The sequence below is a fragment of the Orussus abietinus genome, unplaced genomic scaffold (assembly GCF_000612105.2).
Source record: "Orussus abietinus isolate OABI.00-Male unplaced genomic scaffold, Oabi_2.0 scaffold286, whole genome shotgun sequence".
In the NCBI taxonomy this organism is placed as follows: domain Eukaryota; kingdom Metazoa; phylum Arthropoda; class Insecta; order Hymenoptera; family Orussidae; genus Orussus; species Orussus abietinus.
In genome coordinates, this window is record NW_019394432.1 from 90966 (window position 1) to 107119 (window position 16154).

At 48.6% G+C, this 16154-nt stretch overlaps 1 protein-coding gene across 3 annotated transcripts in view; it reads left to right on the plus strand.

Moving 5' to 3' along the window:
• Nucleotides 1–16154, plus strand: part of LOC105697276 (SLIT-ROBO Rho GTPase-activating protein 1) — a 44031-nt gene that overhangs the window by 16213 nt on the left and 11664 nt on the right. For 2 of the 3 annotated variants that reach the window (XM_012420454.1, XM_012420455.1), the window contains exons 2-7: nt 9702–9885; nt 11151–11316; nt 11772–11996; nt 15093–15221; nt 15309–15530; nt 15717–15992. In XM_012420454.1, the coding sequence (XP_012275877.1) occupies nt 9702–9885; nt 11151–11316; nt 11772–11996; nt 15093–15221; nt 15309–15530; nt 15717–15992 (1202 nt within the window). Of the gene's footprint in view, nt 1–959; nt 1733–9701; nt 9886–11150; nt 11317–11771; nt 11997–15092; nt 15222–15308; nt 15531–15716; nt 15993–16154 lie in introns of those variants that run through there. The other variant, XM_012420453.2, reaches the window with a different exon arrangement.

Genomic DNA, 16154 nt, shown 5'->3' on the forward strand with positions numbered 1-16154 from the left:
GCATTTTCCCTGGAATGCAGCGCACGCTCCCTCCGTAGGCATTCTCCGCTCTGGACCGTTTCCTGATTACTGCTTGCCCCCTCCTTCTCTCTCCCTCTTTCGTTCTATGTCACGTTCCCCCGCCCTTCGTCGAAGCGAAGCCACGCGCGCGAGTACCTACGGGAGGGTACAGGGACGGACATAAATGTCTTCCCTACCGACACGGTGTGGTCGCTTTTAATAGCGTTAAACGTGCTTACCATTGCTCGTAGTAATATATCACATCCCTTTAAGATTACATGAACGGGTCATTTTATATATATCAAGACGGGAGAATATTTATCAAACTTATCTCCAAACCGGGTCCACCGAATAATTCGAAACTTTAACACGCGATCATGGAGGTCTTACCGAAGATTTTGAGACTTCCGAAATTTCTTTTTTTGTTTCGGTTCTGGTTCGGAATAAATACATTTTTTTCTCGAGAAATAACTGAAATTTCTATAAATAAATGAAATTTTGCGTACAATTTATTCGAGGGCATCTGGGCGAGATAAACATTCTTTGAATTAATAAGATATTTCTTTGGTTCAATGACATTTCTCCTCGGTGTATATGAATCCGTGATTTATTCTCAATGTACGCCTGGAGGGCGTTCATGTCCGCGAGTGTACAGGGGTGCGCGTTAATGCGAGCCGCGTTCCATTATCAAACGGTAACGCGCTGCCCAAGGTCCGGCCGCGTGTAGGTCGCGTCGGTGGATTCGGCAGGAAGCGGGAGGGGGGCTTAAGTTTACGAGGCTTAAGTGTGTGCGAGACGCACACCGAGAGATGGCCGTCGGTGTGCGCGGCCGTAATTGCGGTTAATTTAGCGAGGCTCGGTGAGCGCGGCCCCGAGCCTTTGCCGGTCAGTCCGCGCGACCGAGTGCCCTGCGACCGGTCGCCTCCTCGACCGGTTTGAACACGCTCGCGGAGGTCGCTCCCGCGGTCGATCTCGCGGTCGACCGACCTTTCGATTCGACCGATCGGGTCTACGCGACCACATCGCTCGCGAGGCGGTCCCTCCGCCGGGCCCGCGGATTCGAGGCTTAGTCCCTCGCAGGACACTGCGAGGTGAGGTCGTACGGCCCGGGGCACGTCCCATATTTTGTTTGCGCCGTTCCGCTCGCGCTCGGCCGTGTTTGTTTGGCTTGCGTAACGCGCCGAGGTTGACTCGGACTCTCGGGAGGGAGAGAGCGTCTCTTAGCCGGCCGCGGCTCGCGCTAACGGTGGAACTCGTTACGCCGGCATTCAAGGGCTACCGTTTTCGCTCGAGCGCGGATATCCTTTACTCTTGGCAACGTCGCGACTCGGTCTCGGGTGAAGCGATCGGTAAGTCGATTGCCATCCGACGCTGTCTCGCTGCTTCCGCGCGACAAAGGGTCGCCCGCGACGCGATCCTCGGCGATGAGGGCGCGAATCGGACGCGGGAAGAGGAGCGCCATCCGGGGGGCTGTGGCGCACCGCGCCGAGCGATATCCCCGACTGGGCGCGATATCGAGGTGCGCTGATGCACGCGCCGCTTGGCCGGCTCGAGTGTGAGTGCAAGCGCGCGCTCGCCGCGAACGTGCCTCGCCGAGGGAGTCCGAGGATACCCGAGGATACTCGATATTCGCAATTATTGCCACGCGGCAACTGGAAAGGCGCCGATAAACGACGGGAAGGAAAGATGTTCAAGCTCTCCGGGAGGCAGGAGTGGGAGGCCTGGACGAAGGGTAACGAAATCTCATAACTTGTTATTTCCAAATTTCGGAATTGACCCTCTTTGAGAAATATAGAATGCTTGCGATACTCTTTGTAGAACGTTTTACTACAACAATTATGGGGCAGCTTTTTTGCAATGCCAAGGTCAGAGTCTAATTTACGTCGATGAGTTTAGAATTTCTTGATTCCTCCCGAGCCTCGAAGGTCCCATTTTTTGGAATTCTAATCTAATAGTTGAATCGAGGTTTTTGGCCCAGTTTTTTGGGAAGTCTTGAGATTTACGACGAAACTTCAGTAATTCGATGGTTTTTTTAACAGCTTCTGGCAGGAACGTTATGCTTCATTTCCGTGCGCTTGGAAATGAGGCATTACTTTGGGGGTCAAATTAACGGCGATTTCTTTTTTCTTCTTCTTTTTTTTTTGCGGTTTTACTCTTTTTATTCTTTGTAATCGAAAGAAAGAGTCACCCAGTATGCGGAGAGCAATCCGCGGCGAAGGTGGAGAGGGAAATTTGCATTCCCGAGGAGGACTTAAGGAGGGACGAGAGGGCAGAGGCGAGAAGCTAAAGGTTAAGAGTCTCGCGTCGAGACTCGAGATGCCCGGGATGATTATGCGCGAGATTTGGAGGTTATGTTCGGGGGAGGGGATCGCCGGGCACATTTCTATCCGCTCTCTTCTCTCTCTCTCTTTCTCTTTCTCCGGGAGCGCCGCACCTCGTGGATGCACTCCGGCCCCATGATGGGAGAAAGTATTGAATAATGCATCGAGCGGCATCTATGAACGAATTCATCTCGCGAGAGCGAGAGAGAGAGAGAGAGAGAGAGAGAGGAGGGGAAGGAAGAGAGGAACCGTGTTCCTCCGTTCCGGGTGATGGTGGATAAAGCGTGATCTCTGGATTCTTAATTTTCCTGAAATTTATTTCGCTACCCCTTCAGGTGATCTTCTAGTACAGGGGGTGTATATATATACACTGAAAAAAAGCGTCTATTGAACCTGAGAAATATTTCTTTGAACGATACCACAGAAATATTTTGTAAATTCATATCCGACTGAAATAAATTGTCACAATTCCGAAGCAAAGTTGCCACCAATTTATTCGAGTTTATTTCAGTAAAATAATGATCCCTTGAATTAAGATGAATTTCTTTGACGCTATTCCAAGGAGCATTTCTTTGGTTCGATGAATTTCTTTTTTTTCTCGGGGTGGATGAAGTAGATATAAGATAGATGTAATGTACATATGAAGTATCTATCTAGCAGGGTGTCCCGGATGATTATTGTTCCCTGCTCTGAAATGGGCGTGGTCCTCGGCTGAGCCCTTGACGACCGAGACTTTTCCCAGGACCTCCAACAAAGCCCGACACGGAGGTTTGATGTATGTTAAACGCGTTTCCCCGGCAGTCATCACGGTCCATTACTTCTGCAGTGGGTCGTTGTCTCCCAGACCCCGTCGACCTCGCCAGGGCATGGGCAATTTGAATAACGATCCGCGTCGTCCGGAGGAACCGTCGTCCGATCGCTCCCGGGGTGGTTTCTGATTTTTTAGAAACGATGGAAAATACTTTGAAGCCCTTTTAGCGGCTCGCGTTTCGACCTCGGGGGTGTCGGCCACGGAGGCTCGGGAGGGAAGGGAGTGGTCTTCGCAGCTGTTGCGGCCCGAGGGCTGACGCACCCTCGTTGCAACAAAGAAATCCTATACGGGACACCGTATTGCATTACTCGTCGATACGTACGGTTAAGCCGGCGGTGCGTTCGTTGAAAGCCACGCAACGGGAAGGGGGAGCGAGTGCGTTAATCCCTACAAAATGAAGAATTAAAAAATGAATGATTAAGGGTGAAAAGAAAAATGAGAAAATGAAGAATGAAATATCAGGAATTGCCGTGGAAGTTTGGAAAAGAAAAGTTCAATTTATTTAATATACCCGCAAAACGGCGATTGTCAGGGGCGACCTTTACTTACTGGTACTGTCTTTGGAACATCGGGTTCCTTTCCTTGTTTTTATAGAGGTCTCCCTTACAAGAGAAAGAGTACCTAAGCTTCCCTCCCCAGCGGTGGCGTTTCTTTTTGTGACGAATTTCCCGTGTCGCGTGGCCTTGAAGGTTGACTGAAAATTGTTTAAAAATTGTCAACCACCCCGTGAATGGATATGTTTCACATGAAAGGATAAGTTTAAGCCCTCCGTGGCTAAATTTAGGTTGAAAGTATTATCTCTTTATTATGATAGGGCGGTATCCATGTGGGAAGTGGTCTCGAATGGAGGAACGGTCTCGCTGGCGGTAGTCACGCGAAGGGTCGGCGTTTCCTCCGAAGGGCAGAAATCGGCGCAGAAGCCACGGGGCGCGGAGGGGGATGAATCACGAGTGGGAAAGGAAAATCGATACGGGCCGACACTGACCCTCGACGGGCCGCTCTTCGCGGCCATGCGCCCGTGCGTGCGCCTCCGTGCACCCGGGTGCACCCAGGGGCGCGACTGCATGCCCGCGTGTCGGGGGGAAAGAGGGAGAGAAAGCGAGAGGGAGGAACGGAAATTACCCGTGTCGCGGGAGACGCTGTTTGGTTTCGGGTGACCGGGGCTCGCTTTTTTTCCACTCCCGGGTAATGCGTCCATCGACTCGACAGGGAGCGACAATCCCGGCCGGGGCGGAACCAAGATGGCCGCCGGGGACGCGGACGACATGTGGCCCACAGCCGGCCAAGGAAGTGGCGTCCAGTTTCGGGGAGGGTGAATCAAAGGATTCCGCCGAGTCTTTCCCCGTTGATTTATATACCCTCCTTAAACGCACATTTTCATATTTATATTAATACCACGAGGAACGAAATTCATTTGACCGTGTAGAAATTTCTACGAACAGTACCGAAGGAACATGTGGTTAATTGAAATGGTAATCAATGACTCGAGTAAACTCTAGTAAATCGTCATAAGAGAATATGGAGATAAGAAATGTTGCGTCCTATTTATTTCAGTCGAATAAGGATTCTTTGAATTTAACTTTGGTACTATTTAGTGAATGTATTTTTGTGGTCCAATTGAATGTTATTCTCAGGGGGTGCACCGTGAAATAAAGGAAAGGGGAAATAACGCCCAAGGAAAATTGAAAATGGGTAGAATTTATTCAAGTGAAAACGTTTTTGGAGTATGTCCAGCTGAGGAAGATCTCCAGTTGTCCGGCTGCAGTGGTCTTTATTAGCGGGAGCGATACTTTTTTTTTTCCCCAGCCGTTTCAGATTTATTTGCAAATTCGGTAAGCCTTTTTTTCGAAAAGAAGCTTATCTATGATTACTTGAAAATATACATCGGAATATGAATGTTCGATGTTTATGACACTTTACGTCTCGATTCGCGCCCAACTTGGCCGAGGTTATTTTTGCCAGGACTCGTTTCCGCGCAGATCTCGAAGCGGAAGGAGGACCTCGAGGGGGGGGATTTGCGCAATTCGCGGACGTCTCGTCGGGTGCATCGGCGTTGTCTCCTCTCGGACGGCCGTCTCGTCGGGAGTGCTGGGGCGAAAGTTGCGGGGAACTTATTTTTAGGCGACCCTCCCCCTCCGCCTCCGCGCGCGGAGGGCGAGCCACGTGACGAGGTCGAAAAAGCGCAACGCGAATAACCCGCCCCGCGGGATTTTTCCCTCTTCCCTTTTGCACCAAATTAAAAAGAAGGCGTTTTCACTCGTAACAATAAAACTGCCGACAAAATGTTTCTCTTATCCGGGCATTACAATAATTGCCGACAATGTACGTTCGCAATAGTGCGTTCCTAACATGACGTGGCCACAGGAGTTTCCTTTGGGGAAGGTTGTTTACTATCAGCAAATAAAATTGTGAGGATATAAAAAGAAAATGTCGCTTGTATCGTCACTCGACCAAACGAGCAATATACAGCTTGTTGGCGCTGCTAGAAATATAGCGTAACCGTCAATAATGTTTTTGTTGATTCGGTGAAGTATAACGGTCTTTATTATCTATACGGCGAGTATATGCGATTAATTCTTATGGGCTCATTTTCAAGCTTACATTCGCTTAAGTTAAATTTTCTATCATAGCTGTGAATTATTTTTCTACCCTGAGATATAAAAGTTCATTGAACCAAAGAAATATCCCTTCGAGGGTACCAACAAATATTTCGTTAATTCTAAGAATAATTATTTGGCTGGAATGAACTCAAGTAAATTGTCGTTATTTCGAATAAATCTTCCATCCGATTTATTCGAGTTTATTTGAGTCAGGTAATTATTTATTGGATTGACAAAATATTTCTGCGGTTCAATGGTCATTTTTTTTTCTCAGCGGACGTGTGGTTTTGTCCATTATTTTTTTTTTCTTGGCTCGCCTCCTCGCCTTCCGGCCGATTGACTTTGACTCCTACTCGGAGGGGAACCTCTCTGCGCGGGGGTACGAGGGCATCGCGTTATTGTTATTCCGCGGAGATCGCGCCTCTTCTTTCTCTTTCTCTCTCTCTTTCTCCCCCATTGTCTCTCGGTAGTCCGGGAATAAACGAAGTAGCGTGTGTACGCCCGGTAAAAAATAACGGCGAGGGGAGAAGCGACTCCGACGACGGACGCGATCGATCCTCCTCGATTCGTCGAAGTCTGGAACTTCGGCACCTGAGTATCGAGGCCCTAAGAAAGGACGCGATACTCATGAAATTTAATTTTTCCAAAAAAATACGTGCCTTTGGTTCTAATCTGGGATGAATGAAAAAAAAAAGGTTTTTCTGAAAAAATGAATTTCATGAGCATCGCGTTCTTTCTTAGGGATTCCGTAATCGCGCGATGAGGTTTCAAATGATTAGATGCGCCCAGTTCGGAGGTAAATTTTAGAAATATTTTGACCGATCGATATACATAGAATGACACTTTCATAACCTTAATTTCCGCGAGCAGGCCTCCTTGATCGACTCCACTTTTAAACCAGGTCTTTAACGCACTTGTCCACCCCATATACAGATAATTTACCGACTATGTGTACGCGTAAAACGGCTGATTCAATTTTGGCCGAGTCGTGCACGTAGTAACCATTCACCGATCCCTCGTAATCGCGAATTAAATGCGCCGAGCCACTTCTGGCTCAACGAGTCTCTCACCCTCTCATCTCGCGGGTCTTTTTCTGTCCTGCCCCCCGACTCACTTAAATCGAAAGTAACCAATTGATGTCAATAGACGAGGCATCGGTCGCGAAACAGTTCGGCGTCCTCGGTACTCCGATTCGCCTAACGAGCTCGATCGCTCGATCTAATCGAGCTCTTCCCTCGCCTTGCCAATTATCGCTCCTAAAAGCTTTTCCGAGGCTTTTCCGAGGCTGCTCGCGAAGTCCTGGCACGCACTCGACGGAGATATGCGTACTTCGCGAACAAGAGGCGAGATTTAATCCGCCATCGCGGCGACTTCGCGCCAGGACGGCCGCGTGCGGAATACTGATGAGGAGGGCCCTAACTCCGGAGTATGGTCGAGGGTGCGGAACGGCTGCACGCGCAATAGGACTTCGTTCGAATTATTCTATTTCTTTTTTCATTCTCCCTTCACCCGAGAGTCCGACATTCAGTGTCTGACGAGCGTCGCGAAAGTTGCCCATTGCGTGCCACGTCACATTTTACCTCCCGAGGGAGGGAAGTAGTCACTTTCCGCTCGCATAAAAGCGGAGTTCGGGAGGAAAAGTATCGTTGGACAGTTGGTGGCGTATCGATCGATGAGGTGGTGAGTGGGGCGTTCTTATTAACAAACGCCTCGGAGGATTAAATGGTTTATCATTGTTTGATGACGAATTTGTAAAATATTTCGACGAAAACATCCACTTTTAGGTTTCACTTTAGTAACCGTTCACTTTCCTCTCTCGTTACGTAATTTACTAGTTGTCTGTTCGACATCGAAGGGGAGAGTATTTACACGTGAAAGCGGGAAAATCGGCCTCCATCGAGGGGAAGAGTTTTTGGCCAGGCCGTATAATTGCCCTTTCCGCAAATTCGATCTCGGCCCGGCGCAACCGTCTGGCCGCGGGGGGAAATATTCCTCTATTTTCCGGCGAGCGCGTGTATTTTCGTTTAACCTTCGCACTCGTGGATGGAAGTTCGCGCAATTCGAGGCCGGCCGCGAATTCGGCCGAGACCCGGACGAGAGAGCGGTCGAATGGTCGCGGCCGGTACGTCCGAGGGGATTTAATTGACCGGCGTGAATGTGTATGTATGCAAATATGAATTCGTGTATTTTTCATTTTTGTTCGACTTTCCGTTTCCTTTTCATTCAATTTGGCGGATCGCCCCGCCGAGAGTGCTCACCGACCCACTTCTCGGCGACGGCCGTTGTCCAGAAGTCCGGATGCCGATCCAGGAAGTTCGGCAGGAAACTGCAGCCCGTGAAAAGCGATTGCGGCATCGCCGGCTCGCGAACTCCGTTATAAATAATATTTATGCAACCATGTGGCACAACGGGGAGGGCGAGTCGACCCGAGTGTTCTCCGCGTCGCCCGTTCGTGCGTAAAACCGGCCGCGAGTAATCGCACCGATAATCCGGCATCGGAGCGAAATGCGGCCGCAAAGTGCCCCCGAGTGCGGAGAAAAATCTCAGCCTCGGGGAAAGTCTCTCCACCTTGCGGGGAAAATTCGATCGGGATCTGTGGAATTCGATTTTCCGAAAAAGAAATTCCTAGACCGGGTCGGATCGATTTCGAGGACTGCTTCGACCACCATGCCGGTTGACTTGCGTCTGGACAAGAGGATGGAAAAACGATACTTCTCGGTGTCGGTCTTACGCCGAGTCGTGCCGACATGCGAGACCTGATACGAATTGCGCTGAATTATGTGCGAGGGTCTTGATAGAGGATTTTTTTAATCGGGTTAGAAGTGGGAAAGAATTTTCCAAATTTTTCGAATTAGACGAATTATTAGAATTATTTAAATTATTTGATTAGACGAGCGGACTCGAGAATCGAAGTTGAGGATCGCCGGGACGTTTCTGAGATGTTTGCGGGATTTAAAGGCCACCGGGCGGGAGCCGTAACGGTAACTGTCGGTCTTTTTGCGGCACACTTAGCGAGGCGCGATGTTACGCCACGGTGCTCATTGAACTTGACTCTCGAACGCGTCACCTTTACGGGACACTCGATCGATTCCTCGAGGCGAAGGCCTGCGAGAGAGCGGCAGCGAGGAAGAGCGCGAGAGCGAGCACTCGGACTCCGTCAGGACTAAAAGGGGAGTCGAGGCCCACGAGGGGATCGATCCTCGACCTCGTCCTGGATCGTCCCAAAGGGCCGAGCCTGCCCTTTCCATCTCCTCGCCCACGCGGGAGATGCACAAAGTCGGACTCCATTCCCCTTGTCCTCCTGCCCTTTCTCGGCTCGCCTCTTTACTGGTGGAAAAAAAAATTAACTTTCTAGGCAAAATTATTGTCTCTTATATTTCTGAAATATATTGCGATCTCAATATATTTCTCGCTGAAGAAATTTCTTGGCGCTGGTAAGGCTGCTTTTGTGATCATCAGGATTGTGATCCAAACAACGGCGAATTGATATCAAGGGGAAATGATTTTGCAAAAAGAATTCCACGTACAAAAGTGCTCTCAAGTGTTGAGGATATTAAGGAAGGTAATTCTATATTAATCGTTCGTGAAACTGATCTTCAAAATGGGGGTGTCGAGTCGTTTCAAATGTTAGAACGTGAATGTACAGGTTTTAAGGAAGGCTCTCCGACCCCCATGAGATTTCATTTTTTTCTAAAAAAATATTTAAATTTGTGGGAACATTTGAAAGAAAAAGTGACATTTCTGGGTGTCAATGCGTCTCTCGTAGACTCCACGTTCACGGGGTGAAGTTTGAAACGATTCGGTACACCTCGTTCGGGGATAAGTTTCATAAATGGGACCTCTCTGACGCCACTTTATATTATATTTTGAATGGAATGTTGGGTTGAACCCTCAAACAGATTAGTACTCCATAGAAATGATTTTTAACTGGAAATTTTCTTTGTAACGCGGGGGCTTCGCTTATTCCAGATATCAGGCTGCAGCTGAACGAGCAGCTACGATGCCTGGACGTGCGCATGGAGGCGCAAGTCGCCCTGGTCGCCGAGCTGCAGGACTTCTTCCGAAGGAGGGCCGAGCTCGAGCTGGACTACAGCAAGTCCTTGGACAAGATGGCCAAGAGCATCCAGCTCAGGCACAAGGAACAAAAACAAAAGTACTTATTTCTCATCAGTGAAGAGTTTGATATGCACCGACCCGCCTCCGCGAAGGCGCCGAGGCGAAACCTCTCGCGTCGCGAGTAAAATGAAAGATATCTTTGAATGTCATCGAGGAAATATTTTGTTAATTCGAAGAATAATTATTTTAGGTACACAAGCTCGAATTAATCGGATGTACCCTTCCTTGTCTCTACATTCTCTTACGACACTTTATTTGAGCTTATTTCTAATTAACACATATCCTTCTTGGGCACCATTCAAAGAAATATTTCTTTGGCTCGATGAATCGTTTTTTTCTCTTTTTTCTCAGGGTAGGAGTCGTACGTAGACGCAGATTCGATATTCCGGAGGCGAGGCGAGGATTCGCCTCGGTTTCTTTCGACTTTTATCCTGGAAATCGGCTTATATTCTCTCGGGGCCCCTCGGTACCGTGATTGTAAGGCGGTGCCGTACGTGTGCGCGCTCGCGGAATGCCCGCGATCTACATGCGCCCGCAATCCGGATTATTTATTCTCGTTGCGGCCTGCGGATATCTCGGATCTCCTCGGGCGTCCCGATTTCCCCGAACCCGAATCGTTTTGTCCCTCTTCCTCCTACAATTTTGCCGGATTTGCCCGCGAAATTATTCCGCACGACGCAAACCGGGACACAAAGCCGGCGACCCGAGGGGGATATTGTTTAGCCGTCGCGTGCGTGTTTTGGACGTGCGGCGCCGGAATTGTGGTTTCGGAAACTGTGGTTTAAATAGAACACTAGACGCGGAAAAATATTCAACCGATAAAATGGATATCGATCCAATCAGAAATTGGCCGTACGCCGCGATGTGGTGGCGCTCTATTTTACGCGTACACAGGGAGAAAAAAAAAGAAAAAGTAAATTGAACTCATTTTCTGAGTTAAACATGGCGGACTCAATAAGCGAGTTGGTTCAACTTCGATTTGGATCTAAATCACATGGAGTTGAATCAACTCATCCGTACAGTTGGTTCAACTCAATAATGAGTTGATGTAACTCATTTTAAGCTGAATCGATTCTTTTTCTTTACCAACATTTTGGACGCCAATTTACCCATCACATTTAAAACGCGCCGCACATCCAAAATTGCCGCAGGTCCAAAACGCACACACGTGCGTCAGGCATTATTCGTCGGAATTCAAAGGTGGGACGACTTTGCGGTCCGGATGTCGAATTAAGTCCCAGCGGCCTCGACTTGTCTCGTGATAATTCGAGGGCTTAAACTCGGTTGATCCGATGTCCCCAGGAGAGAGCAGTGGCCCCTGTTCTCCAGCTACGCCTGCTGGCAGCAACTCGTCAATGAGACGAAGTCGCTTAGCAGAGACCACGCGGCTCTTTCCGAGGTCTACAGCACGCATCTCGTCGGTAGGCTCAACCAGGTCATGGAGGACGTCCAGCGGATCTACAAACGCGTAAGTTTCGCCAGACCCTAAGATAGTTTTCTCAACACGGGGGAAAAAAAAAGAAGAATGGTCAGGAAAACCGCAATAGGAATAATCGTAACCATGTTGCAAGGTAAAATATGGGATAACCTTCTCAAGAGATTGTGGCAATTGGAGTAACATAGTAAAAGTACAAGGTACTAATTGTTGTAACACTAAGATAATCGTAACATCCCCGCGTAGTTAATATTACCATTCGAAATCACTGCTGCAATTTTTTAACGTGACCTCGTGGACATGGCAACAATTTCCAAGGTTACGTTTACCTTTCGATGTGATCGATCTCATCATTTGCGCGGTTCATGTTTATAGCAATAATTTAGCTATGTCGTAGTAATTGTAACCAAATTATTTTCTTCTTCCGTGAAGTAGACTCCGTGATCTCTTTTTCTTACTTCATGATCATTCTGTTTATTTTATTCCAGTGCCGGGAGATCGGCTACGAGACACACGAGGAGATCCTTCGAGTGCTTCACGAGCTCCACACCACGATGAAGACCTACCAAGCCTATCAGGCAGAGTCCAGACAAGCCGAGACCAAGCTACGCGTTGCCGAACAGCAACGAAGCAAGCTAGAAGTAGCCAACGTACCTCCGGAAAAGCTGGCTCGCAGCAAGAAGTACCGCCTGATCGAGAAGGAGGTCAACAAGGTTCGTTTAAGGACTATCTGCATTGATCGTAGATACGTTAAGGGGATGTGAAAGTGGCGTTCGAGGGATCAATGAAACTTTCCTCCTAACTGAGTGCATCGAGTCGTTTCAAGCTTCCCAACGTGAATTTGGAAGCTAGGCGGAAGGTCCTACAATCGTGACATTTCATTGTTTACAAGAAATTTATAAAATGCCTATGAACAAATTAAAATATTGTAATTTCATGGGCGTTAGGACCTTCTTGGCAGCGTCCATATTCATATTGTGAAGTTTGAAACGATTCAGTAAATCCAGTTCGGAGAAAAGTTTCATAAACGAGACCTCTGATGCCATATTCACATCACCATTAAGGCTGAGCCTCACTCGTTACCGAATGACAATGTTGTTTATCGTATGAAATCAAAGGTAATCGGTTCTCAAAGAAGGAAAATCGTTTTCTCTGATTTCCGAGTGAACGGCCCCTCGAGGCAATGAATGAATGTTTTTCGACGGAAGTGCTGCCGATCGAAGAAGTCGGCCGGATCCAAACCTGGCAAGGACTTATGGACCAGCTTGACACTTCTTCTCGAGGGTTTCAAGAGAACTCGAACTTTGAGAGAGAGAGAGAGCTTGAATTAATTCGCGATATCTCGGGCGAGTCACGGGATCATCCTGCGGACGCGTGGCCAGGATTTTCGTGCAATCTTGTTCTGACAAATTGATCGGCCTGTACAGTCGTAATGCAATTTGGAGCGGTCGTCCGCGCAACCGTCGACGAAAATAGTGAGATTGAATCAGTTGGTTTAAATCAATTGATTTAACTCAGTCAACCCCTGATTGCCTATACAATTTAGACGTCTTGCGCGACTTCGTAATGCTTCCTCTTCGTGAGGCTTTTTCTGGTGGCAGTTTTGGCGTCGATTTCTTTCTTACTGGGGAAATCGGACGCCAAGCGTTGCTTCCTTGGAAGCAAATAAGTAAGAGCGTATTATTATTATTTGCATATTACGGGAGAACGGAAGGAAAGGTGTTCAGGGGTTAACAATCCTGGCATACATTCGCCGGGCCTGAAAAACTGATGGCCGGGCGATAAAAAAAAAGACAGTTACATCGAAAATGAGGTGAACCGCGCTCCGAAAGTCGAGGGAACGTCCAGCTGGACGGCTCGTGAAGAGGTTCCGGCTGGTCGTGCTTTTTTTTATAAATCCGATGAATATGAGAAATATCTCGCCGCCGGTTTCATGGCTCCCTTTCTTGGTACACATGGACGGCCGAGAGGCTGCGTATCTCGTTTGATAATCAATGAGGGGAATTGAGGTGATCGACCGGATTGTTTGTGCTTAGCTCGTGGAAGTTTGCGAAGCCAGAGAAAAACTGCTCGGAGGGTTTACACGGTTTACACTTAACCTGGTGGAAAGCTCGTTTGAATTGACCTCGATGTTGCGTTACTCTCGATTTGCAGGCAAAACACTGTTCGGTTGATTATCAACTATGATCAAGAGAGGTCGGACCTTGGGAAGGTACAGGAATGCATCAAAGGTTAATAAATATCTCAAGAGGACGTCATGATATGTATTGTAAAAAATGAAAAATAACAGAGAAAGAAATGGGAATCGTCGGCACACATGTGTCGCATTTCCTCCTCGCTCTAAGGAGGGGCTCTCAAGGATAAGATCAAGGGTGACTAATGACTTAAGACGCGTTAAGACAGAGTAATGGTGGAGTGGAAGGAAAAAAAATGTATGGGAGGAGCGATTATCGAAAACGAACAGGTCAAGAGAAGACGGGCCATGAAAACGTTGGCACAGCAATGCGCCGAAGATGCGAAAATATTTTAAGAGAACGTCACAATATGTATTATAAAAAAGAGAAGAAATAGGAGAAAAAAATAGTTTGAGAATCGTCGGCACACGTGTTTCGGATTTTCTTTTCGTTCGAAGGAGGGACTCCTAAGGATAACACCAGGGATGACAAACGACTTAAGACGCGCTAAGATAGAGTAATGGCGGAATGAATAAAAAAAAAAGTGAGAAATAGGAGGGTAGATTAACGAAACGGAAGAGTTACTCGGGATATTTCGAGTGATGCCATCATCGTGATTTCCGTCGTTGATGCGACCGAGGGACTTTCGGTGTGTCCTCTCTTCTAGGAAATCGCCCTATTAAGGGCGTTCCTTCTTTCCCCGGCGGCGATTTTTCTCGGGGATGTCGCAGAAACTCGGGGGTGAAAGATGGAGGGAGGGGCCTTCTACAGATTGAAGCACATCTGCGCTTTTTGTGGCGCCCTGGACGCCGGTAGAAAAATAAATAACTCGGCGGCGCTCCGGGTCTTACGGCAAGACAGATGGTTCTAACGGAACGAGGTACGACCGGCCGAGAAAGGGGACGGAAAAAGTACGAGAAACGAAGAGGGAGGACCCGAGCAACACGTGCAAGCTCATCTCTCCCAGAGAGCTCTCTAGCTGGAAATTATATCCCTCACAGCCACCGTTACCGAGACCGGTCGACACGGTTTAAATCAAACTATGGAAATCCTCGAGGCAAAAGGACAACCGAAGGAGCCAGGAGGAAGTCCTGGAGGCGTTCCGTTCCCGGCACCCGTTAGGATGGCCTGGATATCTCGGAATTGTTTGGAGCTCGCCGCGGGGGCTAAATTATTGGCCCGAGTGTTTGCACCACGTCGAAAGGCGGTTTACATAGTAGGGAACGGAATTAGCCAATAAGTGTCGGTCGGTGATGTCACCGTGGAAATCTTGTATCGTTGAATAAAGAGGAGATGAAAAATCGGAAGAAGAGACGGGGCCTCTTCTTCGCGCATAAAGCTGTCCGCCTCCAGATGGGAGGGTGAAAAAGCGCCAAGTGGAGTACATCTGCCCGTGGAATCCGAGTGGCGGACCGGCCGGCGAAATCGAGCACAACGATCCATTGATGGGATCGAATGGGCGGCTGTCGGGACTTCCTTCGAGGGGGAAGAGAGGGAAAAAATAAGCGAGGAGTCTCTGTACAGAAATTAACGTTCCTCGGGTGGGCGCTCTCGTTCGGCCGAATCGATAACCCGGAGGGCCACTCGAAAGCGAGGGTGTCCGAGATTCTCTAATCGAGGCTTCGATCGTTTCAGAGGAAGAACAAATACACGGAGGCGAAGCTGAAGGCGCTCAAGGCCAGGAACGAGTACATCCTCTGCCTGGAAGCGTCCAACACCACGATACACAAGTACTTCGTCGACGACCTGTCCGATCTCATCGATGTAAGTCGGTTGAGTGAACGCATTCTCTTCCTGGCGAGCTTCCTCCATCCTTGAGGCGAGGCTTTTAACTTCCCCGTTTACCCTTAGTGTATGGACTTCGGGTTTCACAACTGCATCGCCAGGGCCCTACTGATGCACTGCAGCGCCGAAGAAGGCAGGCAACGATCCTTGCAGTCAGGAGCGGAACAACTAGCCACCTGCGTCGGCGCCCTGGACTCCAGAGCTGATAAGCAGAGGTTCCTCGAGTCGCATCACGCTGCTTTCATGATTCCTAAAAAATTCGAGTTCCAGGGCCAGCGAGGAGACGAGGTGAGGACAGTTTTGAGTCGGCGAAGTAAAAGAGTTCAGAAGTCTCCCCATACACTAACTAAGAAAAAAAAAAAACATTCATTTAACCAAAGGAGTATTTGTTGAATGGTATCAATGAAATATTCTGACAATTCAAAAAATCATTGTTCGACTCAAATCGGTCACAAATCCGTTTTCATGTCGCAGACTCCCGAGCCCGAGCTGCAGAAGGTGCTGCACACGGAAATGGAGCAGAGGCTGGCGCAGCTTCAGCAGAGGGTCACGTCTCTCAGGACGGAGTCCGAGGAGGTGTGGAAAACCTTGGAGACCGCCGAGGCGAGTCTCCTGGAGATGCTCACGGCTAGGGATTACGACTGCTCCAGGTATTTCGGGGAAAATGCGATGCCCACGTCGAGGCCTCCCGAGACCCTGCAGATCAAGCTGAGGGCCGACAGACAGGAGACGGAAGAGTTCTATCTCACGGTAAGGAACGATGGAAGGTGGCAAATTATTTTAATAATGGACAAATGAGAGTAATGGATATTTTAATACGACAGTGGCGTCAAGGAGGTCTCGTTTATAAAATATGCCTCCGAACTGAGGGTAGCGAATCGTTTCAAACTTTACAGTGTGAATATGGAGGCT